This window comes from Typha latifolia, chromosome 1 (assembly GCF_019914945.1).
Source record: "Typha latifolia isolate L0001 chromosome 1, TyphaL0001v2, whole genome shotgun sequence".
NCBI classification, from domain to species: domain Eukaryota; kingdom Viridiplantae; phylum Streptophyta; class Magnoliopsida; order Poales; family Typhaceae; genus Typha; species Typha latifolia.
In genome coordinates, this window is record NC_133086.1 from 2,590,468 (window position 1) to 2,615,970 (window position 25,503).

General features: G+C 40.1%; 4 protein-coding genes across 7 annotated transcripts; 2 read left to right on the forward strand and 2 right to left on the reverse strand.

Annotated features, from left to right (window-relative positions):
- Window positions 1-299: 299 nt before the first annotated feature.
- Window positions 300-6,371, forward strand: LOC140780517 (splicing factor U2af large subunit B-like). Of its 4 annotated transcripts, none has more exons than XM_073126132.1 (13): window positions 300-623; window positions 1,019-1,272; window positions 1,400-1,519; window positions 2,565-2,635; window positions 3,334-3,404; window positions 3,505-3,549; window positions 3,627-3,686; window positions 3,910-3,970; window positions 4,064-4,176; window positions 4,266-4,712; window positions 5,277-5,412; window positions 5,670-5,737; window positions 5,983-6,371. In XM_073126132.1, the coding sequence occupies exons 1-13, from the start codon at window positions 510-512 to the stop codon at window positions 6,118-6,120; spliced, it is 1,698 nt and encodes a 565-aa protein (XP_072982233.1). In that variant the 5' UTR covers window positions 300-509; the 3' UTR covers window positions 6,121-6,371. The 4 variants fall into 4 exon arrangements, with proteins under 4 accessions (XP_072982233.1, XP_072982235.1, XP_072982236.1 ...); XM_073126134.1 differs by having other exon boundaries at window positions 2,568-2,635; XM_073126135.1 differs by lacking the exons at window positions 300-623; window positions 1,019-1,272 and adding an exon at window positions 2,361-2,408 and having other exon boundaries at window positions 1,448-1,519; window positions 2,568-2,635.
- Window positions 6,372-13,451: 7,080 nt separating this feature from the next.
- Window positions 13,452-16,487, forward strand: LOC140780520 (zinc finger protein GAI-ASSOCIATED FACTOR 1-like). The gene is made up of 4 exons (XM_073126138.1): window positions 13,452-14,028; window positions 14,114-14,510; window positions 14,596-14,768; window positions 15,336-16,487. Exons 1-4 carry the CDS (start codon window positions 13,884-13,886, stop codon window positions 16,211-16,213), a joined length of 1,593 nt encoding a protein of 530 aa, XP_072982239.1. The 5' UTR covers window positions 13,452-13,883; the 3' UTR covers window positions 16,214-16,487.
- Window positions 16,488-18,758: 2,271 nt separating this feature from the next.
- Window positions 18,759-21,445, reverse strand: LOC140780516 (vicilin-like seed storage protein At4g36700). Its single transcript, XM_073126131.1, has 5 exons — window positions 20,952-21,445; window positions 20,660-20,847; window positions 20,469-20,549; window positions 20,083-20,388; window positions 18,759-19,988 (listed from the first exon to the last, which is right to left on the reverse strand). The coding sequence occupies exons 1-5, from the start codon at window positions 21,220-21,222 to the stop codon at window positions 18,852-18,854; spliced, it is 1,983 nt and encodes a 660-aa protein (XP_072982232.1). The 5' UTR covers window positions 21,223-21,445; the 3' UTR covers window positions 18,759-18,851.
- A 1,286-nt stretch (window positions 21,446-22,731) lies between these two features.
- LOC140797246 (scarecrow-like protein 15) lies at window positions 22,732-24,174 on the reverse strand. The gene has a single exon (XM_073150543.1). The coding sequence runs from the start codon at window positions 24,172-24,174 to the stop codon at window positions 22,732-22,734; it is 1,443 nt and encodes a 480-aa protein (XP_073006644.1).
- Between the last annotated feature and the right edge of the window lie 1,329 nt (window positions 24,175-25,503).

The following is a 25,503-nucleotide window of genomic DNA, read 5'->3' on the forward strand; positions in this document are numbered from 1 at the left end:
ACTATCTAGCTACCACAATTAGATTATTAATATTTACTCAACCAATAGGATTATTAGTATATATATATATATATATATATATTATGGTAATTTATATTTTTAATGTTAACGTTGGATGAAAAACTTAATAGTTTCATATTAGCATTTAAAACATAGGAGTAAAAGTATACAAATAAAAGTTTAAAAGATAGTTTAATTTTTTAGTAAAACCACATTGGGGCAATTTAAAATTTCCCCTGTTGTTGTTTTATAAATTAGTAAAGGGCTAGGTATTTTTACCCTCAACAATTTGTGCTATTGGTGAAGTTAATAATGAGTTAAGAGGAAACCGTGTTAATGGAGCTCGACCAAACTTGGCTAATCACTTATTTGACACTCTGGTTTTATCGCCTCAGCGCTCGAGTTCTTCTTTGCCTCTATATAACTAGGCACTCCCATCTAATTTGATGCCCTAGACTGGAGAAAGCGAGAGGAAACGAGAAATAGCGACAAAAAAGGTTGGATCGGCAATGGAGGATTACGGAGGACGATATGAAGGAAACGGAGATGGGTACGAGTACGGAGGTGCATCACCTCCGTTGAATAACAGCGGCTTCGACGACTTCGGTGGCTCCAGATCCCAGGTCGATTTCATTGTCTACTTGTTTTTTAGTCCTAGAGAAGTGTCGAGTTTAGTGGCATGGTTAAACTTTTTAGGGTTTAATATAAGGTTTTCTTCGTGCTTCTATTTAATATACTGGATATTCCGCTGAAAAATCGATTCTCTTCATGTAATTCTTGTCAGGGTCGGTTGTTTTATTTTGATTTTGAACGTTTTAGGTCGGTTTTCTAAAGATATGGGTTTGCAAAGTGGATCATGATTCTCTTGGATGGCGTTTAGTTGGATTAGTGTATGTCACACTACTATTTAAAACCGTGCTTTATTATGTAATTTAGTTGGATTTGCTTGTTTGCTTAGATTGTACAAAATTTTTTCCCTATAAAGTTTGTAATTTGGTTAAATTTGATGGTTGTGCAGCATGACTCGCATAATTACGAAAGAGGATCATCTAAAAGCAGAGAGAAGGATCGGGAAAAGAGGGACAAAGATAGAGATCGTGATAGGGATAGAGAGCGTGACAAAGACCGGGACAGGGATAAAGAGAGAAGTCGGGATAGGGATCGAGACCGGGAACGTGATCACGATCGCCATAGGGAAAGAAGTGAAAGAAGGGATCATGGCCGTGATAGATCAGATGAACATGAACGCCACCGCAGCCGAGACCGTGATAGGTAGGGTGAATATCTTTGAGTTCGATGGATGCATTATATTATAGTTTCCTTTTACATCTTCAGATGTTAGTTTGATATTAATATTTCCTCTTCTACTCTGTGGCTCATTTATTTCTGTAAAACTTAGGCATAGGGACCATGAAAGAGATAGAGATGGGCGCCACAGACATCGTTCTCGGTCTAGATCAAAGAGTAGATCTCATCATAGATCAAGATCTCGCTCTCACTCTCGTTCAAGATCGAAGAGGTGATAACCTAAACCATGTCTCTATTTATATGTATGTAATATGTATGTTTGCTGCCTTTACTGATCCGTTTTTCTTGCAATATATTTGCATTTCATTGTGCATGCAGTGATCTTTTGTGGATTTTGCACGAGGAATCTGTTTTTAAATTATCGTTTTCTGGACAGATGTTTATTTGCAACATAAGAAAATAGAAATGGGGATTGTGAGACCTTGCTATATTATTTTAAACTCTAATTTGATGATCTTGTAGAATGTACAGATCATTTTTATAGTGTTTAGGTGGATAATATAATGATTGTGCTATTTTTCTCTTGATTTTCATGCTAATAAGAGATCAAAGATTTTTAGTATGGTTCATTGGTAATCATATTATGAGTTATCTAGCATTGGTTGATATGAGGTCAAGCCTTTAAGTCTGTGACTTGAAATGGTGTCACTAAAACCTTGCTGTGCTCTTCAGTCTTCATTCTGTTCTGCATTGCTATATCTAACTAAATTATTTTTCCTTACTCACAATTTACTTGATGTCAAGCACTTTCTTGGGAACTGTGAGCGTCCTATAGGACAACTATGGCAGTTCCTCTACATTGATTAGTTGAGGAGGTCCTTTTGCAAAATTGAAAATTGAAAAAGAAGGCTGTTTGGTCCCCCGGAAAGCTCTTTGTAGAAGCAGTAGGTTCCTGGAAGCAAGTAGCTTAGGTAGGAAGTGGAGGCAAACAAGTGTGGCAGAGTGGAGCTATTGAAGTTACTAATATATGGAGTTTCTCTTAGTAAATTATGTTGCACATGGAACTCATATGAGATATCTTTTATACAACTGATTTCCTTTCATGCCTATAGGCAAGTTGAGTTGCGTCACGGACTGTAATATGTGATCTTCAATTTTAGGTCCGTATGATGTGTTATTGAACTCTTTTTTTTTTTGTTGAAGCATTGGTTGTATAATTAAAACACTGAAGTTTTAGGTTATCACTTACCTATTTTATAGTATGTAACTGGATATTGATGGGCTAATTGGTTGATTAACAATTGTCTGATGTAAAGCAGCAAACGTATCAGTGGTTTTGACATGGCACCACCTGCAACTGCTTTGATACCAAATGCTACCGGTACAGGTATGATTACCTCTGACTTCTTAAGAAGGTTTTGTTTTTGCAGTTCTGGCTAGTTTGTCTTAAATGACTGGAAATGCTTACCATGAGCGGGTAAGCTGTTGTTATTATTAGACTTATTTTGGTATCTTGGAAACAGCCTCTGGTAATGGCAGAGGGGATGTGAGCATTGCTCCCTACTTAGGATTCACATTACTGTGCACGAGACTTCTACTTTTGGTAGTAACTGAAGCTGAAATCACTTAGAAATGAATCTGCTCTATCTGGAAGACTTATTTTTCCATTTCTTTTATACTTAGTGACCTAATTCTGAAACTGAGCAAAATTTGGTGTTTTCTTGTTTTTGGTGGTTGTTTGTTTGTTTTGTATATATATGTTGTTGTAAGAAGGCAATGTTGAGCCCCTTGTCCCAATTTGCTGCCAATGGGCGTGAGCCGACTACTGTAGATTTTGTGTTCAAGGCGCAATCAGTTCTCACCGGTTTGATATCTTTTCGTCTTCAACCGGCAACTCTTTCCTTCTTGGTAGTCTTGCAAATTTCCATTCTGCACTTCAAATAATATTTCTTTTCTTTTCTGATGGGTTCTATTTTGGAGTCCAGATCAATTCCATGAGGGCATAAAATGATGGTGGTGCATAAATTTTTCTCTAATCATTGTAGGAATTTTGTGTTTTGTTGCTAGCTTAATTTGCTTATACAGGTCAACTAACCGGATGCACTACTACCCTTCCTGGAATGTTCCCAAATATATTTCCTATGGCAGCTGGACAGGTGAGTTTGGCTCATTTTAAACATTTGTTTGACTTTCTTTTGTGCTCGTCAGTATATATTTGTGTCCTACTTGTATTATTCATGTGTCTATTTATGACAGTTTCCTACCCTCCCTGTGATGCCTGTTCAAGCAATGACTCAGCAGGTACAACCATACAATTGCTTGTTTTTATATGTACGTTGTGAGACATCATACTGTAACCAAAATTTTTGTACCTTTAGGCAACTCGACATGCTCGGCGTGTGTATGTTGGTGGCCTTTCCCCTACTGCAAATGAGCAGGTTATCACTCTATTTATGTGCTGATTTCATTTTGGAAGTTTCATGGCTGATATTGTAGTTCTTGTTTTTTCTGTGCCAACTTATTTCTTATGTCTTGCAACTTCTTATTTGAATACTTCTGGATAATGCTCTCAAGTTATTGGCTTGTTGCCACTTATTCCTCATTTCTCGATCCGATGCTTCTCTGCAACTGTATGTTTGACATTATAAAACTGATGTGCAGTCGGTTGCAACATTCTTTAGCCAGGTTATGTCTGCTATTGGCGGAAATACTGCTGGTCCAGGTTAGTGATTGAACAACTATTGTGCTTTGTAAAGACTCATGGTGGTTATTTTTTAAGTTTTGCTGTTCCTGATTTTCTCTTCCTTTATGTAAGGTGATGCTGTTGTTAACGTGTATATAAATCATGAGAAGAAATTTGCTTTTGTGGAGATGAGGTCCGTTGAGGAAGCAAGCAATGCAATGGCCTTGGACGGTATCATTTTTGAGGTTTGTGGTTCTAAATGCCGTTGATTGATTGATATTTAAAGTTAAGGGTTCCTAGTGACCTCTGTGAACTTGTTGCTTTGCATATGTAGGGTGCACCGGTGAAGGTCAGAAGGCCAAGTGATTACAACCCTTCTCTCGCCGCTGCACTTGGTCCAAGCCAACCCAACCCTAATCTTAATCTTGCTGCAGTTGGACTTACACCAGGTTCAGCTGGCGGTCTTGAAGGTCCAGATCGCATTTTTGTTGGTGGGCTTCCCTACTACTTCACAGAAGCCCAAGTAAGGGAATTGCTCGAGTCCTTTGGGCCTCTTCGAGGTTTTGATCTTGTGAAGGACAGAGAAACCGGTAACTCAAAAGGTTATGCCTTTTGTGTCTATCAAGACCTTTCTGTCACAGACATTGCATGTGCAGCTCTTAATGGCATCAAAATGGGAGATAAAACTCTTACTGTTAGACGAGCAAACCAAGGTGCAGCACAGCCCAGACCAGAGCAAGAAAATGTACTGTTGCAGGCACAACAACAGGTAGCAATGCAGGTAAGGTGCACATTGAAGTTGGAAATTATAATAATTTGGAGACAAACATACAAGACAAACTAGATGTTTCTTCTCTTTTTCTTGAAAGTCCTCATTCTGTTATTCACCGTGGACTAATTGTAAACTTGTTTACACCATCAAGTAGGGTTGCCTTTTAATACGTGAGCTAGTCTAAAACATGACAAGTCTTGAAAAAGGAAGTGCTTTCACATTAAGCACTAGGTACTAACTGCGACTATTTGACATATTCCATGATAAGACTATTTCTGCTTGTTGCTGCCATTTATTTTTAGAATATTTATTGGATCTAAAATATGATAGAAGAAAGCACTTTTTTGTTTTGTTTTGGTAGTAATGTGAAGTTTATAGGGGATAAAATTGAGAAATTGTAAGTGATGGTAGGTGCAGCATTTTCATGACAATTTTTTATACTAATTTATAGGATGAACTGTGTGATCTATGAATGTTATTTACTTTTTTCTCTCCTGGAATATCTCTCAATTTTCCAAAAAATTCTCACATTGCTTATTCTTATATTATTTAAGTTTTCATCTTTTGGTACAGAGGCTTGTATACCAGGCAGGAGCCCTTCCTACTAAGGTATTATGCCTAACTCAGGTTGTTGCTGCGGATGAACTGAGAGATGATGAGGAATATGAAGACATAATGGAGGATATGAGGGGAGAAGGAGGGAAATATGGTAAGTAGTAGTCTGGTTTTCGTTTTAACTCTTTAACATATATTTCCTGAATGGTCTTTGCATTGGGTGTTTACTATGTTTCTAAATTTAAAAAAAAAAAAAAATTTCTTCTCTTGTTTAGTAGTCTCCTTAATGCAACAATTTGCCATTACCAACAAAGCCTTGCCCACTTTGACATGGGATTATTTCTCTTAAAGCTCCCTTTACTATTTTCACTGTTCCTTTCTCAATTTGAACACCTTTTTGTCCTCTTGCAGGTAAATTGATGAATGTTGTCATACCCCGCCCTGGTCCCAATGGAGAGCCAGCTGCAGGTGTTGGAAAGGTCAGTGTTCAATTTTGACGAATTGATGTGCTATGTCTACGTGACAATCTTAAACAGTCTGCTTTCGCACTGTACATGATCACTCTATTGCTTTGCACCTAATACATAAACTGTGTTTTGGTGGTTCACCTCGCGAAATCATCATGATTGGGCCATGTCTTTTTCATGTTTGTGAATTGGAGATCACTTCAACCCCTTCTCCAAATTGCACTTATTTTAGGGATTTGGGTTTTTTCACCTTTCAGGTATTTCTGGAGTATGCAGATATGGAGGGATCAGCCAAAGCTAGACAAGGGTTAAATGGAAGGAAATTTGGAGGAAACCAAGTCATTGCAGTCTTCTATCCAGAGAGCAAGTTTGCTGAAGGAGAATACGATGGCTAGATTCTTTTAGGCTACTATACTAATAGTTCTCTATATACTAGCTATACTGTAGGTTATTCTGTTGGCATGCCATGTTGCTTCAGACATTTCTAGCATACATAAGGTGTATGTGTTGGCTTGTTTGGTTCCTATGGATTATTCTTAGGTATCAATTACATGTCCTTGAAGTTGGAATATGTAAGGTGCACAATTCGGATTGTTTCTCGTGCCAGTGAATTAGTTAAGACATATGAAGAGCAATATCTTGCTGACATGCTGTGAGTTGAAGAATTGGAAATGTTTGTTAAGTTTCATGAGCAGTTTCAGACACTGACTGGTTGATGTTAAGAAGAATTTGTATTTGAGAAGCTGGTCCATCATGCCCGGGCTGGCTTTGTATAATTTGTGTAATGATGTCATATCCAACTTTAACCTGATGCTCCACTTCTCTTTTTGAGGAAAATATCTACAGGATGATAAATCATTAAGATCCAAAAATTAAAAATGTTTTTCGTGTGTATTTTTTTTAAAATTTTTTTATTTGCTTGTATGTTATATTTATATGTATACACTTCAAAAATATATTACTAGTATATGTATTTGTCACAAACTAACATAGATACTAGAATACTGATGTTTTTTTTATCTTTATATTAAAATTTAACCTTTAGTTTAATCTCTTGTTCATTTTAGAATATAACTTCCACACTAACAATTAAATATTATAATAATCTTATTCTACAAGACAAATATTATTTATTAAAATAATATTTTATATTATATATTAATTTATTTGTGATATTTTATATCAAAAGTAATTATTATATTTTTATTTTAGAATATAAGTGAATATAAGAATGGTTATTTATAAAATAAAGATCCCATTCTGAGAATAATAAACAGAAATATTTATTTTAGAATTGATATTATTCCTCAAATAAAGTAAGCCTAAGCCTAAGCCTAAAGAGTTTAAAAGAGTATATACATAAAAATTGTGTATTTTAAGTGGTATATAAATAAATACCTACAAAACATTATAGTTGTGGAAACTTCAGTTGGTGGCTGTGTGTGAATAAACCAAAAGCCTCGGGAGTAAACATTGAAAATTTGCTATTGATCGAGTTGTCAATTGTTTCTTGTCTACTTTTAATCTAAAACTTGGAGACAAGGAGGCGTGAATATTCCCTCACTACATATGTCAAAAAGGAAGTGTGAATCTCCTCAGGTAAGTTAAAAGGAGTGGTAGATGTGAAGTTTTCACCCTACAAATGCCCAGGGGCCCCAGAGAAAGTGTGACTCTCTAATAAAAGCTTTGCCATTTCCATCCGAGCCATCACCACTAGCCATTTGAAAGGGTTACACTTTTACCAAAGACTCTCTATCTTGATTCTTGGCATCGCATCAGGAAGTTTTATGGCACATGACTTTTCAATTGAACAATACTGGATGAGACTTGGGTGCATCATTGTTTGCAGAACCCTTAAGCTGGTGGGGAATTCCAAGCCAAAGTTGGCTAAAATCTTTTAGCCTCTGTGGGCTCTCAAAAGTGCCTGAGAAAGGCTGCAACTTGCTCAGGGCTCTGCAATCCAATGCACATCATAAATGCGTGTGGCTAGCTCCATAAGAAGACAATCCCAAGAAAGCCAGAGCCCTCATACATGGTGATCACTGAAGCGAGTAAATGCCTTTCAAAGTTGGAACAATTTGTGCCTCGTCACAGTATTAATGACACTGTATATAAAGAAAAGTTATAAAATCAATGCAGTATGGAGATATATATGTGTGTGTGCAGTGTGGGGATTCAGATGGCCGGTCTTGAATTAGACTTGCAAAGAATAAAGGAGGAAGAAAAAAGTGAGTTTTACTCTCTGATAATAAACAGTAAATGGAAGAATGTGATTAAAAAAAATAGTGAAATCACTGCTAGTAAGTAATTATAATTTATTAGTGTTTCATAGAAAAGTGTGAAGCTGTCTAATAGAAGCGAAGAGAAGTAGATTAGTTTAAATTAAAAAAGTTATGTGATTTTAGTAAAATGACGGGCTCGTTTTTTCTATCGCTTTTTCTTCATCCAAATATATCGTGAAGTAAGAGAGTTTCAAAAAATTATTACTTTTACTTTCTACTTCTCATCAACTTTTGACTCCCTATGATGATCTTGGATAATATAAGTGTAATTATGGTAAATTTTTGTCTTCATCTTGGTTAATTTGAAATCTCCGATTGCTGCATTCAGCTATAATATGTTTTTTTTAGTACTCTAATCAACAAGATGATATTGTGAAGGGCTTCAAAGCAAAGTTTTAATAATTATGACCTTCACTGTAACTTAATAGTACTGGCGGTAATAATCTGATTCTAAAAGTCATAAAAAATATCATCCAAAATAAATAAATAAAATTAAATAAACTTACAAATTACAGAATATAAAATTTTATATAGTTAAGCCTAGTGTTGGACACTATTTCTTTAAGACCAATTCGTCTTCCACCAATTGCTTCTGGAACAATGGATATTAGTCTCCCATGATACAATGAATGTCTTGTACTCAAAATGAAATAACTATTTAAATATCTTGTCAAATTTAAACTGTATTGTACTCTCTTTCAAATGCTGATTAAATACTCGAACCAGACTTAAAAGGAATGAACTAAATTATATGTTAAATTAATATAGACTAATAGCCTATTTATAGGATTAAACATGCTCGACAAAGGGATGCAACTGGTCATGAATGGATGCACTATTTCAGGTCTGAACTGATTAACAATTATATTATGAAAGGATACATTATTTTGACATTAGGTTCAACAAACCGAACATTACTCGAACTTAACTAAATCCGAACATGTATCAGGCAAAAAATAATTTGGACTTGTCCCACGCGTGAATTGAATAGAGTCGGGTCGAGCGGTATGCGTACATGAATTAAGTTGCATAGTATCATGCCTAAAGTCCGTAAGAAGTTTGTCACTTATATATCATACTAACATTTCTCAAATATCTAATATAGTACTAAACTCACTTTTTTTATTTTTCATTGTCATGATGCATAGTTTAAAGCCAATTTTCATTCACTTTTCTTTATGGATTTGAATAAGTGAATATATGTAATAAAGTACTCTTTGAGCTAAATTAATTCCATCATTAATTCATCATTAATAATGTGTGGTCCCCACTTAAAATTTAACTCAAAGTTAATAAAAATTTATGTCAAATACATTATATTTCTAATATATATATATATATATATAATAATATTTTTATTAATTCCAAGATGTCATAAAATTGATGCACATAACAAATGAGAGATTTTGAAAAACCCCACACACAACATGAAGCAATATATATAAACACCAAGCGCAAAGGAGGATGTATAAGATTTAATTAAAATAATACTTAAATCACATAGAACTATTAGGATCCATACAGATCTTGAAGCAACATAGCTTCTATAGCCCCTCCAGAAATAAAAAGTCAGAACCAAGCAATGAACCCGACGGGAGTAGCCTGAGAGCCATCAAAATGCCGCTTTTCCAACAGCAACCCTCGTCGGAGTAGAGACAGGATGAGACTCGGCGATGCGGCGAAGTTGACCGGCGAGGTAAGTTGGCGGAAGCGATGAAGCCGGCGTGGTCATCGCCTCTAATGTTTCTTCTTCTTCTTCTTCTTCTTTTTTCCATTTTCTTGTTTTGCACCATTGCCATCGGTGCAAGCTCTTCTATAACTCCGGTGGCAGAAGAGTACTCTTGCAGCAGCCAGTGTAAATGGCAGACACTATTAAAAATAACCCACCCTTTGCTTTCGTTATTATTTATACTCTTATCATATGAACAGTAATATACGAGTACAACAATAAAATATCAGTCAGCTGATAGTAACTAATCTATATGATAAAATATAAATGACAATAAAAATAAAACATAGAGTGTATTTTTTTTATAAGGTGACATGTTATGCATATACTATAAGCACGTCAAATAAATAATTAATTAATTACGTGATTTCTTGTCATTTTCTATGCATTTTTTCTTCACGTAATCTTTTCTATTCTCTAGTTTTTTTTTTCTTTTTTTCTTTTTTTTTTCCTTTGTAGATGCCTATTTATAAAAATCGAAATTAGGAGGACTTTGAATTATTTTGCTTTGTAGAGGGAAAAGGGTACGAAGAATAAATATATATACATATACATATATAATTATCAACATAACAAGTTGAGTATTAATTTAAAGGAATTGGACGACATCATAGATACAAGAAGATCTCATGGCCTACGTACTAATATTGCTAGGAAATTCGTATTAGACTTTTGAAGACGCATAGAAAAATACTGCGAATAACTGTAGATAAAATTAGTAGAATATCATCAACTTGAATTTAATTAAAAATAGAATCCCAAAGGTAGTCCTCCTCGTGCTAATTGATAATATTTTTCAGGTTCTATACTTCGCCGCATCGTTTTCTGACTAATGATCATTTACAACTAACAGTATTTGGTCGTATAGAAGAATAAGACCTCTCAACCACATCACCTAACTAGTTTTAATTAGCTTAAAGGAGCTAATAATAGGATTAAAACAGTATAAACTAACTTAAGGGTATTTTGCATTAACGTGGTAACTTTATATGTATTTAGTGTTTATATGCTCTGATTTTTAAATAATAAAAAATTATATTTTAGCCCAAAGGCATAAATTCACTTCACCGTTTATATTTTTATTTATCATTTTATCCCTTATAATTATATTCAAACTAAAAATGATTATTTCTCTATTATATTTGATCAAATTAGTAATTAAATTTGGATTATAGATAGTGTATACTATAAATTAGGCATTGTAAAGTTTATCAAATTCTCTCTTGAGACTCTCTAAATCTAATATCTAATTTGATTAAATATGTTGAATAATAATAATAATAATAGTATATACCATAAATGAATAAAATGATATAATTAAATTAAACCTAACCTTAAAAGAATAAATATAAAATTTTCTCTTTTAAAAATATTTATAAATTATATAAAAACACTATTACATTGTCAGACGGTATATACGACTCTGCCTTTTTCTCCTTTGTCCATAAATTTCATATTAGGAGAAAAAAGAAAGGAGAGATTACACTTTGGAAACGTAATCAAAACGCTAAATCTCGACCTCTAGATCTACTATCTCTTGTTTATTGTTTACTACTTTGTCATTAGAGGAGATGATATTCTTAGTGTGCAATGAGTTTAGATTGGATAAGAATATTTTAGTAATATTCTCGATGTAGTTAACTTAACTCGAAATATAGATAAGTTTTGATTTACGATTATGTTATTAATTTCAAAATTTTTAAACTTTAATTAGTAATTAAAGGAATTTTAAATTCAAATATTACAAGAATTTTAAAAGGTTTATAATAGTTGTAACGGTTATTTTAAATAGTTAATGAGCCGATTTATTTGAGGGTTACAAGTTTTGAAGAAATTTAAAATACCTCAAATACTTATAAATACATTATTTGTTCACGAGAAATAAAATAACAACAACACAAAAATTTCAAGTCAAGTTTTAGCTACTTTGCTCTCTTAATTTTTCTTATCTATTATTTTTGATCGAATTGGAGGAGTGAGATTCTACATTATACCTTAGAGGAAAGAGATGCAGATAACCCTGCACAAAAAGACGCCATTATTTTTAAGACAGCTACGCTTCGATGTGCTCACAGGCCAGAGTTTTCTTAAATTTATTATTATATATTAAATAATATTTATTTATTTTTTAAAAAAAATATAAAACTGAATTTATACTATGTATAAATAATTTACGTTAAATATTTTAGAAATAAAAACTAACAATTTATTTATTATTTAGGAGGGATAAGGGTGAAGTGGTTTGAGGAAAAGGACGGCGAAGGTGTAAGCAAGGGAATAGTCCATATGATGGCGAGTAATCTTAAGATAATGATTAGCATTTAGAACCTTAGTACATCGATTATCTCAGATGCTCAGGGAGAAGACCAAGTTGATAAAAACAAAAAAGAAAAAAAAAATTAATCAAAGGTCCTCCTCCTTCCATGAAATAAACAAATGCAGAACCCACAACTAAACAAAGTATTAAGTAGCTTGAAAGAACCGGTTAAGACTGTGAAAAGGACAAAGGAGTATAAACAAAGGGACTCGGATAAAATATGAATAGATCCTGGGAGTTAAGTGAACTAAATCCATATAAAAAGTTGAGATAGGATAGATAGAGCCAAAGCATTAGTCAATGGATGTGATGATGAGAGAGAAGGGGGAGAAGAACGGGAGGGGGAGGGGTGGAGAAATCGCTGCCGGCTTTTTGGTTGTATCCATCTTCGATCCTCCGGTGCTGCCGTATCTATCTATCTATCTATCACCTTTTGCATGAGATTCTTATTAATTATTATTTTCCAGTCCTTGGAGGACCTTTTTGTAAAAAACAAAAACAAGGCTTCAGAGCATCGGAAAATTGCTCCTCGGGCCGTCAGCGGAGAATCTTTATCTCTGAAGGACAAAATTGCCCCTGTATTTCGGGAGTGCGCCTCTTTTTAGTCTTTCGACCGCCTTTGCCAAATGCGAAAAGGAACCGATTTTTTTTTTTGTGGATCGACCGACTTTGATGAGGGGTAGTTTTGGCATTTCCTAGCTTGAGCCTTAATCTTAGTCAACCGAAACTTAAGCTAACGAGACTACTTTTGACACGCTTAATATCTAAAATGTTGATTAATTACTAACCCTCTTTTTAAGGAACTCATAATGCGAGATATGCCAACTGCATGGTTGTCTCTCTGAAAGCAACTTGTAGTAAGCGAACGTTAGCAGTATGCATATCAGCTCTGTAGGATTTGATGAGTTTTCTTAATTAAGTTGGAAAAGCTTTCCTCCCAAATTGCAATGGTTAGCAGCTGAAATTTGTGTCCAGAAATAAAAAGAACAACGTCCATATCTTGGAATCATTTGGCGTGACGTTATTAACTTGCTAATCCCACTTCAACTAATACGTTTTAATGAAGCGGTTGGGTGTTGAAAGAGCTTGACTCGCTACGTGGCAGCTAACCCCTTCGAATTTCGATCGATAGCTATCCCGTGTTCGATCATGGCCAGCCAACAACTTTCTCACGGCCTAATGAAATTACGGTAATGCCCTTTATCCTTTTTTTAATTGATTTATTTTTGGGATAATTTTCCGCATAGAGCCGAGTGCTAAACGACAAAAGGGGCGAAGGTCGCCACTTATCTTGACTCCATCGGACAGATGCCGAGTCCTCTAGACAGGCTACTCGGTTGACAAGTGGACGGATGAGATCGATAGTTATTCGGCCTTAATCCCGGTGAGCTTACCCCCCTCTCGTTCCATCACCGCTTTAGTTTACTTCTTATTGTTTCTTTCCTGTTCTCTTTTTCTCTTCTCTCTCTCTCTCTCTCTCCCCCTGCTCCTCTCGAGAAATTTATCGCAGTCGAGATGGGATCGCGTTTCGGCTGAGCTGGACTTCCGGATCGGAGATATCGGAAACCCGGGACGCTACGACCCTGTCACTTCTTTACGATCGAATCGGCGATTTCGGAAATCCCGGTTCGAGCCGTACGACCGCCGTCCTCAGCGGCCGAGTTGGACTGGTGGTTGAAGGATACAGCGATCTGAGACTGGTAGCTTTCTAGCTGCTTCTCTCTCTCTCTCTCTCTCTCTCTCTCTCTCTCTCTCTCTCTCTCTTTCTTTCTCTCTCTCTCTCGTCTTCCACCTTCCTTTAAAATTCCACTAGAAAAAGAGGAGTATTTGATGCCGATGGAATTGGAGAATTCGTCGGTGATGACGGTCTCAAACTCCGCCTCCGGTGAGGCGAGCGTCTCATCCTCCGGTCAACCGGCGGCGGCGCCGCCGGTTCCTACTCCGAAGAAGAAGCGAAACCTCCCCGGGATGCCAGGTAAAGTTTTAAAAAAGAAAAAGATGAGGAAAGTAGATGATATCGATTGAAAATGGTGTTTAAAAAAGGTATATATTGGCTTCAGATCCGGATGCGGAGGTGATCGCTTTGTCGCCGAAGACTTTGATGGCGACCAATCGATTTGTGTGCGAGATCTGTAACAAGGGGTTCCAAAGAGACCAAAATCTCCAGCTTCATAGGAGGGGGCATAACTTGCCGTGGAAGCTGAGGCAAAGGACGGGGAAGGAGGTGAGGAAGAGGGTGTACGTTTGCCCGGAGCCGAGCTGCGTCCACCACGAGCCCTCTCGAGCGCTCGGCGATCTCACCGGGATCAAGAAACACTTCTGCCGCAAGCACGGCGAGAAGAAGTGGAAGTGCGACAAGTGCTCGAAGAAGTACGCGGTCCAGTCCGATTGGAAGGCGCACTCCAAGACTTGCGGCACTCGGGAGTACCGCTGCGATTGTGGAACCCTCTTCTCCAGGTACCTTTGTTGCGTGATTTATCTTCAATTGTTGTCCTCGAATGTTAAATCCTTCGGTGTCGGGGTTTTTGTTCGGTTCTTGTAGGAGAGATAGCTTCATCACTCACCGTGCTTTCTGCGACGCCTTGGCGGAGGAAAGCGCTAAGAACCAGGCAGCACCTCCGGCAGCGCCGCCTCCAATTCCGCCTCCGGAGGAAGGTAAACCACCGCCGCCGCCGCCGGTCCCTGCTGCCGTGGCAACCGCTTTGCCGCAGGAAGGTGGGTCTTTTTGGTGCTATCTTGGATTATATTACTTAATGATTAATTTTGGACTTATTAGAGTAATTAATTAGTTCGGAAGGGGGTGGGAGATAGGAGAAGAAGTGGGGAGTTTGGAGAGCTTTCCGTATGGTTATGTCGGATCTGTGGCGATCGAGACAATAAAAAACGGGATATGTAGAGATTGTTGTTTACGTCTTTTGTCTTGTAATGGCTAGACCTTCTGTCCAAGAAGCTCTCTTTCTCTCTCCCACACATGTGAATCCATTAGAATAAGGTGGAGAAAGAGAGAGATGGGATCCAGAGAGGAGAATGGCCTTTTTTTTTTTTGGCGCAAAAGCCTCCACTGATTAAAACTTTCCACTGCCTCCTTTCGATTTCCGGACGGAGCTTTCCATCTCTGCAACCTCGATGGAGATGATGAAGCAAAAGATATAGTAGTCGTTGATATCTTCTCCTCCTAAAGCATCATTGCTCCTCTTTTCCCTTCTCTTTTTAAATAATTGAAGGCCCCCAATGCAATAAAAGGAGCAGTCTTTACTTTCTACTCTCTTTCCATGCTTTCAGAGCCGGAGAACCCAACTGGGCTGCTTCAATACATGCCGCCGCCTTCCATTGCAATCAGCAATACCAACAACAGTAACCCCACCACTACCACCACCACCAGTAGCAGCAATAGCAGTTCAAGTAGCAGTAGCACCACCACCACCACCGCCACCACCACCAGCCTTTTTGCCAGCCTCTTCGCCACAGCGTCGGCCCCCGGAGTTGCATCGCAGAGCACCACTTTCTCCGACCTCATCGGAGCCATGGGGCGGACTAGTCGGACCCTTGGCGTCGAGCCTCCTTCTCTCTGCCTCTCCACCAATGGGCCCAATTCACTGTTTCTGCAGCCCGCAGCCGATCGCCACCAATTCGCTCCCCCGCCTCCGTCGCCGCATCTCTCTGCGACTGCCCTTCTCCAGAAGGCTTCTCAAATGGGGGTCACCTCTTCGAGTTCTTCCTTCCTTCGAGGCTTTGGGCTGGCCACTCCCTCTTGTTCTTCAGGGCAACACCAGGAGAGCATCCAAGATAACAACATGCAGCAATGGCACCACCAACTGGAGCCGGAACAGGCCCCGATTCTATCAGCCGGGCTCGGTCTCGGTTTACCGTATGGTAGCAGCGGCGCTGCAGGACTTCCAGACTTGATGATGGGTCCTTCTTCGATCTTTGTGCCGAAACCGGCCACTTTGGATTTTCTTGGTCTAGGAATGGGGCCAGTCGGGGCCTCGGCCACCGGTGGCCTCTCGGCATTGATCACCTCAATTGGTGGAGGAATCGATATGGGCGGCCCCGGAGCGGGACCCGGAGCTGTGAATGCTGGGCCTTTCGGGACTGGGAGTTCACCGCGGAAGGCGTGGGAGGGGGCAGAGAGGAAGCCCAATAGGCCGGCGTTTCTGTAGCCTAATGCTGTTGGACTCTGTTGAGCTTTGTTTTTCTTGCAGCTATGGAGATCACAGCAGTAGGGCAATGAGAGTTGTTCAGGAAGGATGTTGTAAAGTGGAAGTTTCTCTTTTGTTCCATTTAAGTTCTTTTTTTTTTCTTTCTCGCTAAAAAAAAGAGATGAGAGGTTAGACTTGGTTCTTTTTGGGCTCTTTGTTTTTGTTTAATTTTGGCTTCTTTAAGTCCCCTTTTGTCTTAATTTATAATATGTTGCAGTAGATAAGTTCATACAAATTTTGGGTTCTTCCGTTATGGACACGATTTGAGATAAGGAGGACAACAAGGTAAAGCTTTTCTTCTCTACAATTGCTAAAAGAGAAACCGTTCGTTTATGCTTCTCATGGTGCGTTCGACTTCTAGTGGCTTTGGGTTATTCTTTGTAGTTTGGTCTTATAGCACAAATTCTGGTTTTGATACTGACCCATGACTTGCAAAGTTGCTATGTTTGATTCCTCTTTTTACCTTATTGCCTTGTGATGGCACAGTATGGAGCACTAGGGTTGTGTAGTGGTTCACTACTAAAAAGTGCTACTCCAGAGAAGTGAGGAACTGTCCACTGGTATCATTTGCAACTCGCCGGAGAAAGTTTAAGGTTTGTTCAAGAGAAATTAACCTTTGTCCCCTAATATTTAAAATGTGTTTGCTACTGCAGGAGTTGGTAGTAAGATGTGGATCCTAGGATTTTGCTACCTGTCCTAGGTAGTGTTTGAAGTAAAGTGTCTGAATACCTCCATAATTGATCGATCTCAATAGGAGTTTCTCTGTTTTGTCCTGATCGTTCTTGACACTATTTTCAAGTTGATTTTCTTCTTTCCTGTGGGGAAGTACAGAGTGCTATAACTTTTAAGATTCTTATTTAAATAAAGCATGATATAAGATATACATGGATAATATTACAGGACAAGTATAGTCTATGCCTCCAAATTAATCTCTAGACCAGATCAGTAGAAAAAGCTTCAACAACATCTTGTTGTAGGCTTTAGGTTGACATTGAACCCACCAGAGAAAGAAAGAAGGAAAGATAGAAAATCTCCTCTACAGTCCCACTAATTCAATCTGCTGTAGAGTTTAATGGAGGCCCAAGTTAAATTAATATTCTCACAGATGTATTAACCACCGACTGATGGAATTAATAGAAATCAACTACTCTTATAAGGATGGGACCACCGAGTGGTCCAGCGTGTCAGGCAGAGAGGCCTGGGTGTTTGCCAACAGTGCATGCCATTAAGTAATTTCTGTTGCACCTGGGACACGTCACTGTTGAACAGGGTGGCCATGATTACTCGTGTCATGCTGCACGCTATCCATCGAAAACTCATGCAAACTATTAATCCCCTCCCCGACTCGTCAAACCAATGCATTTACTTGGGGGAGCAGTGATGCAGAGGGACTCTTTTTTCTTTCTTTTGGAGAAAAAAATAATCCCCTACGTTCCTGTGATATTATAATTAAAAGAGAAGCAAAATTACTAAAATATAAGGTGGTGTTTGAAATTTGAGGGGGGTGGGGTGTTTAATTTGAGGGTACTCGGCAAAATTAATGTATGGATGAGGAGGATAAGATAGAGGAAGGAAGAGGAGTTATTCGACACGTTACACGTTGCCAAGGCACAGAAAGCAAGGACGAAGCTCCTTAATTGGCACAGCTAACGGTGCCAAATGCTATCCCCATCTCTATCCTTATTCCATGTTACTTATTCTTTATTACAGTTTAAAAGACGTCGATGTCTAGGGATTTAGTGAAAGTTTGAACACGATGGTCATCAAACTTTAGACTAACAACAAAGGGCGGCGGATGCTTTGTATCAAGAATTTGCTACATAAATTCTACAAGGGCTCCCCGGATAAATCCTATATATAAACTCAATAGTTAGGTTCTATCAACTTATAAGTCATAAAATTTAATTCTCTCATAACGTACTCATAATTACTTTTAAAAAATAAGCAGTTAAAAATAATAATAACTAATAAGTTTTAAACTCAGTGGTATGATCTCATATTAATTAACTAAATAAGATTTAATTTTTTTTTGCTGTTGATCTATACCAATAAAAAAAAAAGGAAGAAAGAAATAATGTATTAGGTGAAATAATTGAAAAGACTAGACGAGCTGTGAAGATGTGTACAAATACACGTTGAAGGTACTGAAAGGCAGAATAATATAATAGCTTCCTTTTTACTGAGAGAAAGGAGAATGAATGGTCTTTTTAGCTTTCAAATAGTACGTCGCCATTGATGACTATTATTGTCTCTTATCTGCCGTGGAGTGCGAGACTGTGAGTTTGAAATCAGATGGAACCCATATGGGCCGAGTTTGAACGTTTGAGGCCAGCCTAGTGATCTAATGGGCTAACAACTATTTGGACGACTATTCTTCCCCAAGCCCAACAAGTGGTCATCTTATTAGAATATTCAATATTTACGGCAACAAAGGTGACCTTCATTTCTGGAGAAATTTTTATACGACCAAGGGAACAGAGAGGGAAACAAACAAGAATACAAAATATACTAGAACAAGAGCTACTGAGACTCGCATAAACTTCTATCCAACATACGCCATTATTCTCAACTTTCAAAGAGAAACCTCGCTTGCTAAAACTTAAATAAGCATTCCCATTGATAGAACTCCCATCTCTACTGCCTCTCCCCACTCTGTTCTCTCTTCTTCTTCTTCTTCTCTTTTGGTTGCTTCCTCTCCTCCCCCTCCTCCTCCTCCTTCTCCCCTCCCTTGTTCCTCCTCCCTTCTCCTTGCCTCTTCTTCCTCCTCCTGTCTAGCCGCCGCTTCTTCTTCTTGCCTTCTTTGCTCTTCCTCTCTTCTAGCCTCTTCTTCTTCTTGTTCTCTTCTCCTGGTGGCCTCTTCTTCCTCTTGTCTTCTTCTAGCTTCTTCCTCCTCCTCCTCCTCCTGTCTAGCAGCTTCTTCTTCTTGCCTTCTTTGCTCTTCTTCTCTTCTAGCCTCTTCTTCTTCTTGTTCTCTTCTCCTGGTGGCCTCTTCTTCCTCTTGTCTTCTTCTAGCTTCTTCCTCCTCTCTTCTCCTTGCCTCCTCCTCCTGCTGTCTAACTTCTTCTTCTTGCCTTCTTTGCTCTTCCTCTCTTCTTCTGGCTTCTTCTTCCTCCTGTTCTCTTCTCCTCGCCTCTTCTTCCTCTTGTCTCCTCCTTGCTTCCTCCTCCTCCTTCTCCTCCTCTCTCCTCCTTGCTTCCTCTTCCTCCTCCTTTCTCTTGGCCTCTTCTTCCTCCTGCCTTTTTCTAGCTTCCTCCTCCTCCCTTCTCCTTGCCTCCTCTTCTTGCCTCTGTCTCTGAATCTCCTCCTCCATCTTACTCTCCAACTCTTCAGCACATGAGGTACAACCCAAGATTATAGCCTCATTCTGAGAAGCTAATATCCCCTCCACTGTGGTGTTTGCAGCATTGAAGGATATTGCCAAGATCTCCCTGTCAATGACTTGAAGCACTGACCTACTCCCTGCCAAGAATTGAGGATGGTTCTTACCCACATTGGTGCTAAATCCCATAAACACAAAGGAGTCATTGTTGAAGGATATCTGAGCCATGGGATGGTACTTTGGCACAACAAAGACATCTCCTTCCTTCAATCTAAACAATGAATTTTCGCATTTGTAAGTGCCACTCCTTTGCCCAGATGGGTCTGTGGGACAAACAACTTGAACCATGCCCTGCCCTCGGACCACTATGGCAATCTCGGTGGCTTTTGGGTTCCAATGAGGCGCCATCATAGAACCCTTTACATGTAGAGATATAAAAGTATTTTTCAATCCAATTCAAGAATAAAGAGTTGTTCAGGAGGCCAAATGTAATTGCAAACCTATGACTTACTGTGGTTAGATTCACCATGAACACCCCAATGTTGGAGCCCTTTAAGGCATGGAGGTCTTTATGGGTCACTGCAGTACTCCATCCATAGCAGTTCTCCTCGTCTGGCTTGCTGCTGTAGAAGTTGAATGTCCTAGCTTTAGTCTTCTTCTTCTTGTTCATGAAGTAAGTTGGATCTCTAACCCCAATTAGAGCTTCAAGTACCCCTTCTTTCCAATTTGGCTTCTCTGTCTCGTTCCCACGAGTGTAAGGTAGGATAGATGGAGTCCTCTCACCCCCTTTGATGTCTCGTATAACTTCTTCAGAAACCTTTTAGCGATAAAAGAGAAGAACTTACTTTTAACTCTGCCACCGCTATCCATACAATGTTAAATAACTCTGCCACTTACCCCAAAACCCATCTGGAGAACTCTTTCATCGAAACCCCGCACTAAGTCAGTGATATTTGAATAAGGTCCAAACGATGGCTCCTGCATGCATGCCAATTGTCAATTTGGTCCACGAAGTGTCAAAAACAACCAATCAAAGGCAAGAACTTGGGGGAAGCAATGACTATAATAGCAGCGAAAGAAGAGTATACCAAGAGATTCTCCCGGTCAACTGTGGTGAAGATAGCATGAATCCTAAGCTTCTCTCTCGTTTGAGAAGGGTAGCTTTGTACATAAAAGACTGCGCCCTGCTCCAGTCTATAAACATCCCCACGCTCCACATCGATAGATTTGGTGGATTCTTTGGAATCTCTTCCAGCATAGCTCACCCTGCCCCTTCCTGCGACAAAATTTAATTAACAAGTTGATTGAAACTTGCATATAACACCCTGCATTTTCACTAGCTGATTAACAGTGGCATCATGCACTGACGCTTATGCATACCTGTGTGCACAAAAAAAACCATGTCGGTGTGGAGAAGCACAGGGAGAAACAAGGAGCTGGGCTCCATGGTAATGAACTGTAGGTGATAAGCACCCCTAGTCCCATCCTGCACATCAACGGCTGCGATCATCCCGGATTCAGTGTTCACCATGATCCTCCTGCTCTCTTTGGCCACCACAAGAGGACCAAAGCTGGGGGCCTCCTCGGAATTCACGACCGAGAGCTCCCATAGAAACAAAAGTAACACCAAAACGAAAGCCTTCATAGCCATTTCGCTCCCCCAGACGGCCAGATCGATCCCACTCCTTGCACTCTTGAGATAGAAGGAGTGAGGTTTCTAAATATGGAGAGGGAGGTGGCAAGAACTCCGAGGCAGCCCTGCGACGTGGGGTGGTCGGAGAGGCCCACGCGCATGGACCCCACGTGGCATGGGGATGGCGACTGGAGACGTGAATGCGGTTGTAGGTCAATACGCGGATTGGCACCACGTCTTCGGATGCGGACGGAGGCAGGACCTGGATTCTTATCCTACTCCGAGCACGACTTTTGATGCGAGACGGTGAGAACTCCTCGAGCGTATCGAGAGTGACGACAAGAGTAACGTGGGCTTCTAAAGTGGGCCGGGCTGATGACCAAGGGATTGTAAAAACCATTTACGTTTTCTTTCTCCCAACCATCTGAATCTTCTTGGAGTTTATTAATTAATTAATCACGGTTCGTGAAACTATTGTACCACGGCCCACACCTCCGCACCTTCTTGAAAGACATGAGACATCACATGTTAATATTTCTTTTTTTCTTTTTACCAAACTAGTCCTGTCAAAAAAAATTTACATGTTCATTATATTTCAAAACTTAAATATTTTGGGAGTCCTCGCATGTGTTCGGACTTCGGTGTGGTACTTTTAGTTCTCTGCTGGCTGCGGAGGTGATGGCTATGCTTAAGCTCTTTTAGAAGATCAAAACTTCCAAATATCTATTTGAAGTTGGACTCTTTAATGTTGGTCAACATTTTTAATAATATTTGTCCTACATCGTGGATTGTGGACTCTATTGCTGATGATATTAAAGTTTTATCTTGTAATTCTTAGAATTATAAAATTAACTATATTTTTCGTAAAGCTATAATTATTTAATAGAATAGATCCATAGACTATAGTTGCATCTAAGATAGAGGTTTCCTCCTAAGTTGCTTTCTATTTTGGTCTCCGTAACATTTTGAAATCATGGTGATTGATTTATAATTTTTTTTAAGAAAAATATTTAAATATGAAAATATGTATTTTGTAAATATATAAGTCACATGTTGAATAGGGACTTACTTAGAAATTAAAAATCTAAGAAATTTTTGGTAAGTCTTTAAGAATAAATTTCTATATAAATCATTTTTTATTTAATAATTTATATTGGTAAGTCAACACGATAACATGTACCTAATTTTATTTATAAAATTTAAAGTAAGTTAGACGCGTAAATAAATAAAAAAAATTAACTGCAGGTTTAAAATAGTAGAAAAGAACTCTTAAAAGTAGACAAAATAAGCTATGTACAATGTTAATGACCGCTTTGTTTCATCCGCTTTTATTTGTCAATCATTTCACGTGAAAAAGATTGAAATATATACTGCATCCATTAATTAAAGAGAGCTACTTGCCACCACCTCTTCTTTCAACCTACATATTTTAAATAAAAAAAAGAGGCAATAACAATAATAGAAGCCAAATTACCAAACACCCACTAACGACAAAGGGCACTAAAAATAAAACGACGGCCACTTCCATTAACACCTCCACGCTGACGTGGCAGCCAGCTGCCTTCCCCTCCACGTCAGCACTAAGGACCCATCCCTCCTCGCCACGTCGTATCCTTCCGACGGGGCACGCTGCACGAGCCATTCGGCCTGCGACTCGGCGAACTCGCTGAACGCCATACTGGCGAATCCGGAATCCGATAGCAACTCTGCCCATGGCTTCGAGTTGGATCGGGTCCACCATGAACAAACCGATCCGAAAACCCTAGGCCGGGCCACTCCCCTCTCGACTCGCCGGACCGGTTCGTCCCCCGCGCCGGTCGCCGCCGCCGCCGCCTCTACCGACTCCATCACTGCCGCATAGTAGTCCACCCCGTCGGCGACGCTCTGGCGCAGAGAATTTCCTCCGCCTCCACCGCCATCGGCATCGACGAATACGACGGCACGCGGCGATGCCCTGCGGACGAAGCGGAGGAGCGCAGCGGACGACTCCGGAGCGCCGCCTAGGGATCGGAAGATCGCTGGAGATAGCACGACCGCGACGGGCTCTCCGGCAGCAAGGCGGAGTGAGGAGAGCGAAGCGGCAAGGACGAGGTCGACAGCGAGTCGGAGGCCGAGCCCGCGGGCGAAGTCCCGGAGGTTTTCAGCTGCGAGCGCTGCCTCGGGGCCCCCAGATTCGTCGGGAACGACGGCTGTGAGGCGGATGGCCGGCGACGGGCGTCGGGTGGTGCGGCTTCGGGCGGCGAGCTCTTGGAAGAAGGACGACCACTGGCCGCCGAGGCCGAGGTCGAAGTCGATGACGTGGACGGAGGCGGCAGCTCCGGCGGCGTCGAATGCTTCTAGAAGTGTCTGGTTAGCGGTGAAACTGGCGAACTGGGGGATGAGGGAGAGGTCGGAGAAGGCCTTGTGGGCTCCAATACGTCGGACGATTTGAGCGGCGGAGAGGGGCGGCTCCGAAACCGAGGGATTATGAGGAAGCAGAGATAAAAGAGCTTCCTTAAAGTGAAAGGCGGCGCGTTGTATCGGATTTCCCGAGGGGCTCTGGAGATAATAATTGAGCCGCGCCAATATCCCCTGAGCAGAGGCGAAATCTCCGCACTCAGTATAAGTAGCAGCTTGGAGGAGCAAATCGAGATGATTGCGATCAAAGGGAGGAGAAGAATTGGAGACTAACAAGTCGTCTAAGGGGTTGAAGAATTGGGTGTTAGGATCGAACGACTGCGGGATGAGAGGGGGCCTGAGGAGGTCGGCGTCGTCCCTGTCGGAGAGAAGCCAGGCGACTGGGTCCCAATCGTCGGTTGGTGGAGGTGCAGGGAGGAGGTGGTGGTGGTGGGGGAGGGGATGGAGGTTAGGGGGGGTGGTGGTGGTGGCGGTTACGGCGGAGGCCGGGCTGGATGTCAGGTTGGGATCGAGGACGGAGGTCGGCTCGTAGTAGAATTGATCAGTGGTTGTGAGTGATTTAAAAGACTTCATGAGCCTTTCTTGGACTCTCACCTCTCTTTCTCTCTCTCTCCCTCTCTCCCTCTCCTTGATCTCCTTCTGCCTTCTGGTCTCTTCTTTGTCCGGTTTCTTAATTAAGAGGAGTAGGGGGGGTTTCTGCAGTTACCACGCGGAGGATTATATGGTAGACGTACGTTGGTGCGTGGGATGACGGATGGATGCATGCATCTGGTGACCAATGCACATGACATGGGCGACATGATTCAAAAGGACTCTTTTATCTCGTTAGGCTTCAAGGAGAAGCCGCTGCTTTCGGGATTTTTATGAGCCCTTGGTAGTGCTTAAGCTACTGACACAGGATTCTATTTTCTAACCTCTGCTATTAAATCGCTAGCTTCCAAATATCCAGATGCATACGAATTCTGTGTAACCTGAGTTTTAGACGATCTTAATGGTCCTTAATAGGCATTCTGTTGTTCCTATCAACAGAGACGGGACCTGGCTTGCTAAATCCACAAGAATGCATGCCACAATATATGTAAATATATATATATATATATATATATAAATCTCTTAAAAGAAGAAGATGAGGGTGAATCAAAGCCCAAAGCTAAACCACATATCCAAAGTATCCACTATACCACATTAGCTAGCTAGGGGACCTCATCAGCATGTAGCATAGCAACGTTGCTTCCTCACCCATGCCATGCATGTCTGGCCACTTTGCCTTTTTCTTGAGTGGGCAATGATGGTCACCTTTCTACATGGCTTTGGCTAGTAGAATCTGACAACCCCTTGCTTTTGTGAGACACAAGCTAGCGAGCCTTCCTTCCTCCCCATATCGTGTAGGAGCCGTGTCCTAAAACCCAAAGGGGGCTGAACCCCCAACAAGATATACTTTGAATATGATCACTAAATGGTGAGTAAAGCAAGGCATGATGAGAATAATTTTGCATTATAGACACATGTTGTTCCCATCATTGCCGCTCTTTTATTGTCATGGGAATTTTAGCTAGCCTTGGTGGAGATCAGTGTCATAAAAGTCATACGTATTTTTTTTTGCTAAACCCTAGCCTTTTGTGTACTGGCCTATATGTCTCATCCTTTAGGAATCCTTTATCCGTCCAGCCTTTAGGCTTTTGTAAAGACCGCACTTACACGCCTTTTGGGTCTAGGATCATCACCTCTCATTCAGTCAGATCCACTTAAGTTGGTGCTCAATTGTAGTAAGCTACTTCGATTTTGTATTTTGCTTGGGTAGCCCCGCAAATAGACAATATACTACTGACATTTAATATGTGTAACCAAGCAGTCTTACTCTTGCACCATGCAAGCATAATTGCATATGTAAACTATTATTCT

Bases quoted from the DNA above. Each gene is read 5' to 3' on its own strand.
- LOC140780517 (XM_073126132.1), top strand. From the start codon at position 510: ATGGAGGATTACGGAGGACGATATGAAGGAAACGGAGATGGGTACGAG. The intron at 1,273-1,399 runs GTAGGGTGAATA...TGTAAAACTTAG, and splicing joins CGCAGCCGAGACCGTGATAG to GCATAGGGACCATGAAAGAG. The intron at 3,405-3,504 runs GTGAGTTTGGCT...TATTTATGACAG, and splicing joins TTCCTATGGCAGCTGGACAG to TTTCCTACCCTCCCTGTGAT.
- LOC140780516 (XM_073126131.1), bottom strand. From the start codon at position 21,222: ATGGCTATGAAGGCTTTCGTTTTGGTGTTACTTTTGTTTCTATGGGAG. The intron at 20,550-20,659 runs GTATACTCTTCT...GCATGCATGCAG, and splicing joins TTGACCGGGAGAATCTCTTG to GAGCCATCGTTTGGACCTTA. The intron at 19,989-20,082 runs GTAAGTCATAGG...CTACATGTAAAG, and splicing joins TCATGGTGAATCTAACCACA to GGTTCTATGATGGCGCCTCA.
- LOC140797246 (XM_073150543.1), bottom strand. From the start codon at position 24,174: ATGAAGTCTTTTAAATCACTCACAACCACTGATCAATTCTACTACGAG.
- LOC140780520 (XM_073126138.1), top strand. From the start codon at position 13,884: ATGCCGATGGAATTGGAGAATTCGTCGGTGATGACGGTCTCAAACTCC. The intron at 14,029-14,113 runs GTAAAGTTTTAA...TATTGGCTTCAG, and splicing joins AAACCTCCCCGGGATGCCAG to ATCCGGATGCGGAGGTGATC. The intron at 14,511-14,595 runs GTACCTTTGTTG...CGGTTCTTGTAG, and splicing joins TGTGGAACCCTCTTCTCCAG to GAGAGATAGCTTCATCACTC.